Genomic DNA, 15,275 nt, shown 5'->3' on the forward strand with positions numbered 1-15,275 from the left:
CCGGATATGATACTGTCTGACCGAAAGTGGCCCCTACAGTGCAGTAATCTCTGTCTGTGTGTCATTTGGGGCCAGTCTCGTCCATGATCATCTCTCAACATAAAGCTCCTTAATGGGGCTTGCATTTCATGAGCGAGTGTGTGTGTGTGTGTTTTTTTTCTACCTAATATGTTTATGCATCAGTTAATCCTTGCACTTGAATGCATGTGTGTACATATATGTAATGTGTCTTCCCACAGCATTCACTGTAGTTAGTTTGTGTGTTCGGCAGATGTTCAGTGACATACAACATTACATAAGTCTATAAAGCATGCAGAGCTACATTAGGAAACATCAATGGATGGATGAAACGAATGCAGGCGAGGCCACAATCAATTTACGCTCTTGGCATTTATCTTTGTTTTGTGTGATGAATTGAGGGTCCCTGTCAATAAGAATTATGTTATGGAATACAAGATGGCATCTCCTGTTTTAATGAACGATCTGGAACAGGGCTGTCGTTGGGGGGACAACCAGGAAGTATTACTAATGAGCATGTGGCAAAGAAAATGGATCTCTTTTTTTATTCGTATGCAAAGTGTGGAGCACACGTTTACAATATCAAAGTACTGACAGCATCTAAAATATAAACACTTCAAATGTTTACAAATCTATTAAGGTTCAACGATTAATCGAATAGGTTGTTTATATTGTATTTGTGATAAATTAGGTTAATTAAATATGTTTAACACCACCACATTGACTTGTTAACCCATTTGCCTAATTTGACTTCGTGTTTTCATTTTGTTGTGTGATGTCAAAAGATCAATCGGAACTGTTGTGACACCAATGACTCATCTGTATTGAGTGAAACGCATTTGCTTTCCTGAATATTTAGAATAGAAATACTATTCTTTCTGCAGTATATAGTATGCATGCACATATTGCTAGGATGAACTATATTTTCCAAAATGTGCAGTATAAAACACAGCATGAGATTGCAGTGCACTCGACTTGACCCTTTAATTTCCAGTGTGATGAATGAACTGTTAAACAAATCAGCTGATACTGACTCATTATTTGACTGCCACTGAGTACAGGCTGAGTAAAAATACAAAATATCCATTTTAACACAGGACATGTTTTGAACTACAGTTGATTACCATGGATTGAAAGTGTCCATGCTCAGCATTTTGAAGTCTTTAAGTGGCCTCCTCAGTCCTATGACCTTAAAGCCATTGATTTGTGATAAGTCAAGCAGGTCTTCCAATGAAGCTCTACTTTTAAGGAGGATTTTAAATAAGTTTAGCATGGTGCATATGCAATGTTTAGTGAGACAATACCCAGAAGAATGTCTGCTATAATAAATAAATAAAGGGAGAACCCAAAAAATATTAATAAGGGATTACATTGTAGTCAATATATGCTTTAATTCCACATTCACTCAGCTTCAGCTCCAACCAGTTGTCAGAGGACATGGAAAGCTTAGTGTGTCTCTATGTACATACATGAAATATAGTATATTAGTGTCTATCAACACATTCTAATATACCTACGAATACTGAGATCACCTTGTGCAAAGACAAAGGCCACAGAGTAATAAGATACTCAATTGAAGCTAGGGTTCATAAGGGGGCTTATGGGAAATGGAGGCAGCTTAAAATGCCGCAGAGGGTTTATGGGGATGAACAGCTACAATCTGCAGTTCATTACCTGCAAGGGGGAAGGAGAAGATTACTGAATCACTTACACTTCTGTCTCTCTCTCTCTTTCTCCGTCCCTCGTCGACTTGTGAGGGAACGCTGGGAATGAGGTGTGTTTGAAAGCAATTGCATGTGTTCTAGTTTGGATTCATATCGGTATGTCTCTGGCTTTTCATTTACCTTTACAAACCACATGTCTCTCTTTTGAGTCTGCGGTGTGATGGGTGTGATTGCATCTCAGTGAAGGAAGCATTCGGAATCTCAATACCATCTGTAGAGGAGAGAGTCTATAGAAACCATTTATCAAACCTGAGATGAAGGCACCACAACAGACACTATACACATCTTGTCTGAGGTCACACAAATCACACACCCACCCACACATGCACCTATTGTGCTCAGACAATGGCATTATACTGCAAGTTATCTGGTAGAAACTTAGTTTGAAGCAAGTAGTTTTAAATCGAAGCCCGTGTCGTCTGAATAATGGCTGATCATGGCAACAGGCCCATAACTATTTCTGTCAGGAACCTTACAACTGTGTCAGCGCCTCCCACTCCTCATATCTTTCTCATGTTCTCTTTCTCACCCTCTCTCGCTCAGCCCAGGAGGGTTTTTCCAGAGCATACCGTCTATAAAATGGGTCAGGACGGGACAAGGCTCTATTTTTATCACAAAATCATTTTCATAACTCCACAACAGGTATCTCACAGACCTTGATGCCCATATAACCGTAGACCAATAGCGCGGAGGTTCCCTCAGTAGTCCGTTCCCCATCGCTCTCCAGGGCTACACAGCTGCTGCCTGGATAGTTCAAGACGCAGAACAATGAAGGCTGCTGGAAAGCTTTCAGCTCAGTGTTGGAAGTTGATGAAATAGTTCAACCAGAAATGCAAATTCGGTAATATTCCAATGTTATTCCAATATAGATTAATATATTATCATATGGGTTAGATTATGCTTCTTTTTCTTTTTGGAGCTTGACACCATCCACATTAGTCTTTAAGAGAAGCTCACATTCTGTAAAATATCCTCTTTTGTGTTCAGTGGAAGAAAGAAAATATAACATGTGTAATGATGATGACAGAATATTGGGGTTCCCTGTTCTTGACCAATGAATTTCCACTCTTAAAAATAAAGGGTATTTATTGGGATCTATGGTTCCAGAAAAAAACGTTATCATCCATGGAAACTTTTCATTGCACAAGTTCTTTAAAATTGAAAAAGACTGTTTAGATAATTTATAAAAATTTTCTTCACACTAAGAAAAAATTATTCTTTAAGAACTTTGAAAGGTTCTTTGGGGAATGCAAAATGGTTCTTCTTTGGCAACTTTGCGAAAACCTTTATTCACTTTATGAGTGTAGGATTCTAAAAATAATTTTTATTTAGACTGTTATGGCTAATTAATTATTAATACTATTTTTTGAACCGTTTAATTTTTGCTCAGCACAAAGCCGGAATGTTTCTTTTTCATTAAACAGAACAAATTGAACAAATTAAAGTTAAATCTATTCTAATTACATTAGGGGAAGAAAATAACCATCATAGACAATTTTCATCAGTCTTCCAAAATGTTATTTTGCCAGTTAAGAGTAGAATTAATTTAAAGTAAGGTTACATTATTTACCATAAAACATCTGTTCCACATATGCCGTCAAAAGACAAAACTGTAAAAGGAGAGTACTTTGAGATAGCCATGAAAAATCTAACTCACAGCATTTTTATTTGATGGATGTGCCATATTCAAAAGTAAATGACAATGGAATGTTGTCATAAATGCACATTTTGTGAATTTTAACCTTTTAAATCATTCAGCTGAATTGCCTCTTCCAGATTTGACGGTGCATTTTAAACCTTAATGGTCATTACAGGCTTTGCACCAAATGCTGCATGAGTACATGAAGAATGTCTGCCCAAATGGATGTATGAAATCCATTATGTGGCAGAAGAGCACAATCCCTGAGGCAGCTCGTCTAATTTACGTGGGCTTATTACAATGAGATACTTATAGAGCTTGACAATATAGTGGCATATTATGAATGACCTTCTCTTTAGCTGCAGTGAGGAGGGGAGGGGAGGGGAGGAGAGGGGAGGGGAATGGGAGCATGCGGAAGAGAAAAATGCTCCGGGGACTGAGGTGTTTCCCCATTGGCTGTGTCCTCCGAGTTTCTGAGCCTCTCTCACACATTTGTCTGTTCCGTTACACACGCTTTCTCCAAGTCGATGGTTATCAAACACACACTTGCACTCGCGTTTAAACCCTCACATATGCTTAAAAAATATATTTTGCACACACAGACGCAATGGTGATATAACAAAACCCAGTATGATTTCCTGCATCCAGATGCCAGTTAAGCAGCATGCATTGTAAACATTCCCAAATTAATCTGCTTACGTAACCCCTTTGACATTGATTAAAATACACAGAATTCAATGTAATGATCTCTGATTCGACTGCAAGCAAAAATAAGGTTGCCAAAGACTGGAATAGGGCAACTACAGGACAAATTCAGATGGTTACAGTAGCACGGAAAGGACAAATCTGTTAAGGATGAGTCCAAATGAAAGGAGTCGGTGAAAAGGACAGGGACAGCATAGACGGACCAGACCTAAGACATAAAAAAGGGGAGGAGGGACAGTCTTAGGATAGCAACACAGGGCAGAATGTCCCAAGGCTTGCAGCGCATCGGTAAGCTACACAGGCTCTGAATTAGAGTCAGTTGCCTTTGAACCAAATGCAGCTCTCTACTTCTGAGAAGAAAATCCCCTCATTTCTCAGTTCACAGAGAGGCAGGAGACAAAAGCTCTCTCATCCCCGCATTCTAATCGGCAGCTCTGGGATGCACACTCACACACTCATATACACAGCTTAACAAACACACACTCAATGTCTCTCTCTCTCTGAGAGCCGTCTCATCACGCTCTCTGTTCTCTTTATCCTGCTCTGGCCGTGACAGTCTAAATATCTGCTCCACCTTGCCTGCTAATGCCGCTGCTTTCCATTCTACTCCACCTCAAGCACAATTTGGGTAATTGGACACACTGCATGGGCTAATCCTTTGTTATTGTTTTTATTTTTATGGGAAAGATTGACCTTTGAGAGCAGTGACAGCACATATCCAATCTGACTATAGGCTATATCTAGTACATTTAAAACAGGATTTGAAATGTTTTCTGAACCACAAGAGATTTCAGATATCCTGTTGTTGCTTTTCAAGTGAGATTAATCTTTTTAAAATGTATTGTGGCTAAATGCACTACCGTTCAAAAAATTTTTTGGCTAAGTAATTATTATATATATTTTTTTAAAGCAAATTAACCATTTAATTCAGCAAAGATGCGTTAATAAACTTTTAAAAAGTGACGATAAAGACATTTATAATGTTACAAAAGATTTCCATTATAAATAAATGCTGTTCTTTTTATTTACCTTCTAATTTATGAATTTGAGATTTATCAAAGAACCCTGAAATATTTTATTTTAAATTGATATCATTTTACATTTATTTTATATTATATTTAATATAAAAATATTAATATTTTATCATGTTTTCCACAAAAATACTTAGCAGCAGCTGTTTTTTCAACATTGATAATAATAAGAAATGTTTCTTGAGCCCCAAATCAGCATATTATAATAATTTCATGTGACACTGAAGACTGAAGTAATGATGCTGAAAGTTCAGCTTTGCCATCACAACAATTAATTATAAAATATATAAAATATGAATATATATTATTAATATATTTCACAATATTTTTGTTTTTACTGTTGGTGTGCATAAGAGACTTCTTTTAAAAACATATATATAAAAAGAAAAAAAACAGACCTTAGGCTTTTGAACGGTAGTCTATCTATACAGAACTGCATATTGAACCATTTTATTTGGTGTTGTGACATTAGAGCTCCTAAACCAAAAAAAATCAAAAATCAAAATAATTGGATCAGTCATGAAGATTCTGGTGCCCTGGGGTGTCCAATTCGGCCACTGGAAGGCTGCCTCAAACCTAATCCAACACACCAACCTGACCCTTCTAGTCTTCCTGAAGACCTTGATTACCTTAGGTGTGTTTCATTAGTATTAGATGTATACTCTGTAGGATGGTGGTCCTGGAGGAACAGGATTGGACCCCAATGATATAACCAGAGAAGTTCAGCACCACGGAGAGCAACCCGAAAATTCAGCACCATGGAGAGAGTCCAAAATCTTCAACACAAGGCCCAGAATTTATACTTTCACGCCATAAACTAAGCCTGACGTTTTCAGCACCAAGAAAAGTGTCCACATCATCCTAATTACGCCATCTTTCACATCAGTTTATTTGGCCAAACTCTTTAATATGAGGAGAGTAATTAAAATGTCTGCATAATTATTTACCTCTCTAAAAGCTGCATGTCGTCAATTATCTGTGAATCATTATTGTGGAGACACATGGAGGGCACCTGCATAATTATTCTAATTATGATAATCATCAATCCTTAAAAGAGCATCCAGTCACTTACAGAGGTGTAGAGATATCCCTCGCTGTTCATGCCAAGGTAGAAACCAGTCTTCGCTCCCTGAATCGCCACTATCCGCAGACCCACAGGAATCAAGTTGAACTGTGCTGTGGGACGAAATAAAGAAGAATTCATACTCCGAAAAATAGATAAAATACTTGATGAAGAATAGCAAACAGTGTCAGAGAGAATGGAATACTCAGGTTGAAAACTGTATGGTTGTCAATCACACTGTCTTTTCCTGTCTAAGTGGGCTGTTCTTGGGAAGAATAAGCTGCAATGACAACCAGACCTTTTCCTTGAGTCAAATGTCTGGCATTGCAAGACTAGAGACAACGTAACATAGTATGAAACAGGATAACAGAGATGAAGACGAGAAAAACACAGAAGAGAGGATGTAAAACTGTCAGGGATGGCAAAGATAATGGCATGAGGTGGGGGAAGGTATCCAGTAGGGACTATCTGTCCTACGTCTGTTGTCCTTGATAGAAAGATGGATTGTATTTGATATGGATGATTCAAGGAACATCACTGCTTCTGAGAGATATAGCAGAAGATAAAAAACATGCTAAATAAATGGCAATGAGAGGGAGGGAAAGACAGAGAGATATTCCCTCACAGACTAAGGTCAATATATCTGCAATTAGTCTTCAGTGAGATTTTCCTGCCAGAGTTTGACATATGTATGACAGTATGTAATTGCTGTCGGACATTATTGTAACGATTTAGCACCATCAAATTCACCTCATAGGGCGTGAAGTGTTTAGGATTCATGTCAGACTGCCCTGTCACAATGTTCATGGGACGCTGCAGTAGTATGGTTATTTAATATGTGCGACAGTCATTTCAATAGACAAGCATGACATGTAAGCTAGTCCTTGACAACCCAGACAGGAATGTGCTACACTAGCGCACCCTGACAACTGCCATCCCAATAAAATACTTCTCAATCCGTTACACACACACACACAAAACTCACATAGAGCTACATAAGGCACAAGAGCTCATGACACATCACATTCTCTCTCCTTACTGTCTATTTCCCTTCTAGAACAGCATGTTATGGTGACTCAACATAAAAAAAAGATGGTGCCATTGAGACCTCAGGTTGAACCTGTACAGAAGAATACAAAGGGATAGTTTACCAAAAACCAGAAAATTCTGTCATTTATTACTCACACTCATGCCGTTCCAAACCCGTAAGACTTTCGTTCTTCTTCGGAACACAAATGAAGTTCTTTTTGATGAAATCTGAGAGCTTTCTTTCCCTCCGTTGACAGCTACGCAACTACCACTTTGACGCTTCAAAAAGTTCATAAAGAGATCGTAAAAATAATCCATATAAATTGAGCAGTTTAGTCCAATTTTTTTTGAAGAGACATGATCGCTTTATATGATAAACAGACTTAATTTAGCCTTTTATTCACATTTAAACTAACATCTGCATCCGCCATCCATTCCTCCAACCGCCAGAGGGAGCCATCGCCTGAGTACTGACTAATGCCTGTTCTTCTTGCATCACTTCCTTTTCTTATCTGTTATAAGCCATGATGTTTGTTCATCATGTTGTGAAGTATTGCCAGGTTACCCTGGCTTTACTGAGCATTTCTGTTATCTTGTTTTTTTGTCACGTGTATATTTCTCTGCCTGTTCTTGACTACGGTTTTTGGATTATGGACTTTGATCAGTTTACTGTTTGGACTGCCGCTACTGTTAATCGAACATAAACATAAACATTGACCAGTGGACATAAACAGAAGCTCAACCGAACCTTCTTGACGCACAAGAACAAACCTCTTTGGTTCTTGCTGAAGCTCAAACTTGCTGCGTAACTCTCGAGAATGAGCCTTATTGTTCTTGCGGAAGCTCAAACGTGCAGCGTAACACGAGAATGAACCTCTTTGGTTCTTGCAGAAGCTCAGACGTGCTGCGTAACACGAGAATGAACCTCTTTGGTTCTTGCAGAAGCTCAGACGTGCTGCGTAAAACGAGAATTAAACTCAGTTCTTGCTGAAGCTCAAACGTGCTGCGTAACACGAGAATGAACCTCTTTGGTTCTTGCTGAAGCTCAAACGTTCTGCGTAACTCGAGACTGAACCTCATTGGTTCTTGCTGAAGCTCAAACGTGCTGCGTAACACAAGAATGAACCTCAGTGGTTCTTGCTGAAGCTCAAACGTGCTGCGTAACTCGAGACTGAACCTCATTGGTTCTTGCTGAAGCTCAAACGTGCTGCGTAACACAAGAATGAACCTCAGTGGTTCTTGCTGGAGCTCAAACGTGCTGCGTAACTCGAGACTGAACCTCATTGGTTCTTGCTGAAGCTCAAACGTGCTGCGTAACACAAGAATGAACCTCAGTGGTTCTTGCTGGAGCTCAAACGTGCTGCGTAACACGAGAATGAACCTCATTGGTTCTAGCTGAAGCTCAAACGTGCTGCGTAACACGAGAATGAACCTCAGTGGTTCTTGCTGAAGCTCAAACGTGCTGCGTAACACAAGAATGAACCTCAGTGGTTCTTGCTGGAGCTCAAACGTGCTGTGTAACTCGAGAATGAACCTCAGTGGTTCTTGCTGGAGCTCAAACGTGCTGCGTAACACGAGAATGAACCTCATTGGTTCTTGCTGAAGCTCAAACGTGCTGCGTAACACGAGAATGAACCTCTTTGGTTCTTGCTGAAGCTCAGACGTGCTGCGTAACATGAGAATGAACCTCATTGGTTCTTGCTGAAGCTCAAACGTGCTGCGTAACACGAGAATGAACCTCTTTGGTTCTTGCAGAAGCTCAGACGTGCTGCGTAAAACGAGAATTAAACTCAGTTCTTGCTGAAGCTCAAACGTGCTGCGTAACTCGATACTGAACCTCATTGGTTCTTGCTGAAGCTCAAACGAGCTGCGTAACACAAGAATGAACCTCAGTGGTTCTTGCTGAAGCTCAAACGTGCTGCGTAACTCGAGACTGAACCTCATTGGTTCTTGCTGAAGCTCAAACGTGCTGCGTAACACAAGAATGAACCTCAGTGGTTCTTGCTGAAGCTCAAACGTGCTGCGTAACTCGAGACTGAACCTCATTGGTTCTTGCTGAAGCTCAAACGTGCTGCGTAACACAAGAATGAACCTCAGTGGTTCTTGCTGAAGCTCAAACGTGCTGCGTAACACGAGAATGAACCTCATTGGTTCTAGCTGAAGCTCAAACGTTCTGCGTAACTCGAGACTGAACCTCATTGGTTCTTGCTGAAGCTCAAACGTGCTGCGTAACACGAGAATGAACCTCTTTGGTTCTTGCTGAAGCTCAAACGTTCTGCGTAACTCGAGACTGAACCTCATTGGTTCTTGCTGAAGCTCAAACGTGCTGCGTAACACAAGAATGAACCTCATTGGTTCTAGCTGAAGCTCAAACGTGCTGCGTAACTCGAGACTGAACCTCATTGGTTCTTGCTGAAGCTCAAACGTGCAGCGTAACACAAGAATGAACCTCAGTGGTTCTTGCTGAAGCTCAAACGTGCTGCGTAACTCGAGACTGAACCTCATTGGTTCTTGCTGAAGCTCAAACGTGCTGCGTAACACAAGAATGAACCTCAGTGGTTCTTGCTGAAGCTCAAACGTGCTGCGTAACTCGAGACTGAACCTCAGTGGTTCTTGCTGAAGCTCAAACGTGCTGCGTAACACAAGAATGAACCTCATTGGTTCTAGCTGAAGCTCAAACGTTCTGCGTAACTCGAGACTGAACCTCAGTGGTTCTTGCTGAAGCTCAAACGTGCTGCGTAACACGAGAATGAACCTCTTTGGTTCTTGCTGAAGCTCAAACGTTCTGCGTAACTCGAGATTGAACCTCATTGGTTCTTGCTGAAGCTCAAACGTGCTGCGTAACACAAGAATGAACCTCATTGGTTCTAGCTGAAGCTCAAACGTGCTGCGTAACACGAGAATGAACCTCAGTGGTTCTTGCTGGAGCTCAGACGTGCTGCGTAACATGAGAATGAACCTCAGTGGTTCTTGCTGAAGCTCAAACGTGCTGCGTAACACAAGAATGAACCTCAGTGGTTCTTGCTGGAGCTCAAACGTGCTGCGTAACACGAGAATGAACCTCAGTGGTTCTTGCTGAAGCTCAAACGTGCTGCGTAACACAAGAATGAACCTCAGTGGTTCTTGCTGGAGCTCAAACGTGCTGTGTAACTCGAGAATGAACCTCAGTGGTTCTTGCTGAAGCTCAAACGTGCTGCGTAACACAAGAATGAACCTCATTGGTTCTAGCTGAAGCTCAAACGTTCTGCGTAACTCGAGACTGAACCTCATTGGTTCTTGCTGAAGCTCAAACGTGCTGCGTAACACGAGAATGAACCTCAGTGGTTCTTGCTGGAGCTCAAACGTGCTGCGTAACACGAGAATGAACCTCAGTGGTTCTTGCTGAAGCTCAAACGTGCTGCGTAACACAAGAATGAACCTCAGTGGTTCTTGCTGGAGCTCAAACGTGCTGTGTAACTCGAGAATGAACCTCAGTGGTTCTTGCTGAAGCTCAAACGTGCTGCGTAACACAAGAATGAACCTCATTGGTTCTAGCTGAAGCTCAAACGTTCTGCGTAACTCGAGACTGAACCTCATTGGTTCTTGCTGAAGCTCAAACGTGCTGCGTAACACGAGAATGAACCTCAGTGGTTCTTGCTGAAGCTCAAACGTGCTGCGTAACACAAGAATGAACCTCATTGGTTCTAGCTGAAGCTCAAACGTTCTGCGTAACTCGAGACTGAACCTCATTGGTTCTTGCTGAAGCTCAAACGTTCTGCGTAACTCGAGACTGAACCTCATTGGTTCTTGCTGAAGCTCAAATGTGCTGCGTAACTCAAGAATGAACCTCATTGGTTCTAGCTGAAGCTCAAACGTGCTGCGTAACACGAGAATGAACCTCAGTGGTTCTTGCTGAAGCTCAAACGTGCTGCGTAACACAAGAATGAACCTCAGTGGTTCTTGCTGGAGCTCAAACGTGCTGCGTAACTCGAGAATGAACCCCATTGGTTCTCGCACATCAAGCGAACATGCTTGAGTTTCCGTTTACCATAACTGAGTTGATGTCAATAAAAGCCTAAATTCAATATGTTCATCATATAAAGCGACCGTGTCTCTTCAGAAAATTTGGATTAAACCCCTCAATTCATATGGATGAGTTTTCGATCTCTTTATGAACTTTTTTGCAGCATCAAAGTGGTAGTTGCGTAGCTGTCTATGGAGAGAACAGAGAGCTCTCAGATTTCATAAAAAAAGATTCATTTGTGTTCTGAAGATGAACAAAAGACTTACGGGTATGGAACGACATGAGGGTGAGTACACTGATTCGTTGAATTTAATCAATTTTTTTATCGTAAGTGGTTGCATTCAATTGATTTTATTTACATTTAAACAAATGCATTAAGTTGAACTAAAATTTATTAAGTTCAAGTTAATGCATTTGTTTAAATGTGGATAAAATCAATTGAATGCAACCACTTACGATAATTTTTTTTATTAAATTCAACGAATCATTTTTTTCAGTGTACTTAATTACAGAATTTTTGGGTGAACTATCCCTTTAACTTACAGAAATGTAACACTATAAGATCTTAGGTTAATAAATATTCTTCAGTGGTTCTATGCAAAAAACTTAAGGTGTGTCCGCGTCCATACTGAATTTATTGCTGGAGTTGCTGAACTACAGGGCAAATCACCTGACTTCTTCTGTCTGCACTCCCACTGGTAGCCATTGCATTGCATAACTGCTCATTTACATAAAATAAAACTCAGCTCAACTTGCATTGCCAATATTTGCTTGTGAGCCTCAAAAAGGCAACACTAATTAAAAATTAATAACTTCTGAGCAACCATTTAACGATTAATTTAAACCAAAATTTAAATTCTATTTTACTTTATTCAAAATTAATGACAAATAAAACATTAAAAACTAAATCTAATTTTTTAAATGCTACAAGTAAATGTGGGCATCCCAAAGTGTACAGTATGAAAAATAGGTATTCATTTTGACATTTTCTAAAGATTATACACGCTTATGAAAAATAGGTTCTAGAACAGGGGTGTCCAAATGGGCCACTGTCCTGCAGAGTTTAGCTCCAACTTGCCTCATCACACCAACCTGGAAGTTTCTAGTATGCCTAGTAAGACCTTGATTAGCTGGTTCAGGTGTGTTTAATTGGGGTTAGAGCTCAACTCTGCAGGACAGTGGCCCTCCAGGAGCAGGATTGGACACCCCTGTTCTAGAACCTTAGAGGGTTCTGTCAGGTCCTTTCCCATCATCGGATCATTTTAAGACTAATTAAACAGCTCGTAAACATACTGTATCGCTAGAAAATATGGAAATAACCTGTTAAAAAATTGAAGTGTAGTGTAATCATTTATGGAAATAACCTGTTAAAAATGTAAGTATTGTGTAATCATTTAAGGCATTTCTTCTTATATAGAACACTTTGGTATAATGGGTTCTTTAAAAGTGAAACAAGAACCCTACCGTTGTATATAGAACCCCATTGAACCTTTTTTTCTAAGATTGCATTCAACAATGTTATTTAACTATTAGTGTTTATAAAGAATAAGTGAGCATTAGACAGGTGAAGGTATAGCCAATATAAGCGGATTCTGATAAATGGGGGAAAAAAATTATATTAGCTGATATGTGATATATATATTGTACATCCCTAGACTGAACATATACACTGTTATGTTTAAGGTGTGTGATATTGACAAAAATTATAAATTGTTTTAATTTTATTTTGTTAATAATCATAATTAGGCAATATTTTGCTGCATGTTTTTGTGAAGTTGCATCTGATGGTATTTAGATGTATTTACACAGACTATTTAATGCAGAAGTGGCATAAGCCTATTTACACTGAAATTACAAGTGCATTAATAGTACTATGATCTTTTTTTTTTATTGAATATTATATATTGAAATATGGAATTATATAAAAAAAAAAAAACGTTTTCCCTGACATTGACGGAAAATTTCCATAATTTGTGAGAAAACGCTTACACACCATTGATGGAATTTTCTGGCTTTCCGTGTTTTCACTGTTAAATGGTAGGGGGTGCTATTACACATCTTCTGATAGAGTACTGAATCTCCTGATCAAAAGAGATGCGAAGAAGATGCAGAAACGAGCGATATATGTAATCATATGCATATGTAAAATAAATCAAAACTGCCTAATGTTACAGAATAAAATGTTACAGAATAAAATGTCGACCCAGGATGAGCTATAGGTATGTGCAAGCATTAGGGGTATTGATGAACTCGATCTGCTCCATCCATTTTTTTATCATTGTTCTGAATCCAATCTGGATCTTGACAAAAACGTGATTTTCTCAGATTTTTGTTCAAATTGTTGCTTTTTTTTATGAAATCTACCCACATTCAAGTGTTGGGGAAAAAAGAATGCATGAAGCTAGAATAAAATGTTTTTGTTGTTGTTTAAAAGCAGAGCGTCTGTTCTTTCTTTTGATATATTGCATGTTCAGATATTCATACAACAAAATATTCTGGGGGCCATGACATTTTTGTGAAAATTATCAACAACAACAAAAAACCCGCTGGCAGTGGCTGGCAAGTACCTGTCTTAATGACTGAGTCATTGAATAATTTATTCAAACGATTAGTTCAAAACAGCTTATTCATTCAGAAAGGAAGCAAGTGACTTGCTGCATCCAAATTCGAATACTTCAGTAAGGAAAAAGAGTAGCATGTCTGAATACATAATATTTGAAAAACAGTAGGCGAAAAAAACCTGGATGACCTACTTGAGATTCTGAATTTGATGTAAACTACTTTACTATCCTGTGAGGCCATGGGAGAGGATTTATAGCTGTGTCCTAATTCAGAGGCTGCATCCTTCAAAGGCCGAATGCATCACAGCGGTGCGAAGAAGCCTCCTTCGAACGCGGTCTACAAATGCGTCCTTTTTTTCCTGTGCCGCTAAGGATAGAACGAGTGGATCCTTCGCACTCAAGCCTATCCCAAGATTCATAGTGGCCAATGACTGGATTTTTTTTTTTGAGAAAAAGCCAGATTACACTTTTAAATTTAAGTATTGCTGGGATTCAACTTGAATATTCAAAACACACTTTAAATCTGTTCAAATATTGACATATCTTACCAATTATGTGATTTTATAGATAGTTTATACTCTTTATTATGTACATAAATGTACCATAAATGGAAAATATTTAGACAGGTTGTGATCCCTCTTTTCTTTTCAGGCAGTTGAATATAACTTAAAAAGTCAATGGCACCTGTCACAGTTGTTAGGTCACAAGAACAATCCTATAGGCTAAACCGTCCCATTTAACAACGCTCGGTCCAACCTTCGTGGACTTTAAAGGCATGGCCTTCGACGTCTGCATCCTTCGAAGGATGCAGCCTCTGAATTGGGACATAGCTTATGAATGGCAGTGAAGCGACGCAACTGACACTGGTAGGTCACGTGACAGTAACAACATGGCGATGTAGTACGTCCAAATTTCATTCATACTATCCATATTCACACTATATACACAACATACTTTTTTAACGGTCACAAAGTAAATTCAAATTCAAATGTAGTACCTACTCAGACATGTACTGAATGTGATTTTGGACGCAGCCCATGTTTTTATGACAGGGTTATTGAATCAATCACTCGATTAGTTCAAAATGCAGATCCATTTAGTACCGAACCACCGCTGTGTGTTGCACAGAGGTGCGCAATGGTTTTGTTGCGGTTTTGTTTAGAACAATTTGCATTGGAATTCTAACTGAGTTCTAAGAGGCCATTCACACAGAACTAGTTTTTGTGGATAACAACGCGAGAAGCAGGGCAGAGGAACGGAAAAAAACGGCAAAGTATAGAAATGTGTTTTCCAAAAGTTTAACTTAAGCGCTGTGTCAATCATGACACACTTCAAATGATGCAAGCACAACGGTCAAACATGTCCGTCTAATGCATAGAAAAACAATGGAAAAGTAGCACAGTGGAATTTTGCAATGTGAGTGACATACTAATTAATGTCAGCTCAGACATCATTAAAACAACAATTACCATATTATCATAAAAGCTGAATCAATTCCAGAC

At 39.2% G+C, this 15,275-nt stretch overlaps 1 protein-coding gene across 1 annotated transcript in view; it reads right to left on the reverse strand.

The window, feature by feature from the left end:
• The window catches only part of fgf11b (fibroblast growth factor 11b), a 53,216-nt gene that overhangs the window by 12,151 nt on the left and 25,790 nt on the right, over positions 1-15,275 (reverse strand). Inside the window, exon 3 of the mRNA XM_082157098.1 lies at positions 6,190-6,293. Within this exon, the coding sequence (XP_082013224.1) occupies positions 6,190-6,293 (104 nt within the window). The remainder of the gene's footprint in view (positions 1-6,189; positions 6,294-15,275) is intronic.

The sequence above is a fragment of the Leuciscus leuciscus genome (assembly GCF_965113295.1).
Source record: "Leuciscus leuciscus genome assembly, chromosome: 24".
Taxonomy (NCBI): domain Eukaryota; kingdom Metazoa; phylum Chordata; class Actinopteri; order Cypriniformes; family Leuciscidae; genus Leuciscus; species Leuciscus leuciscus.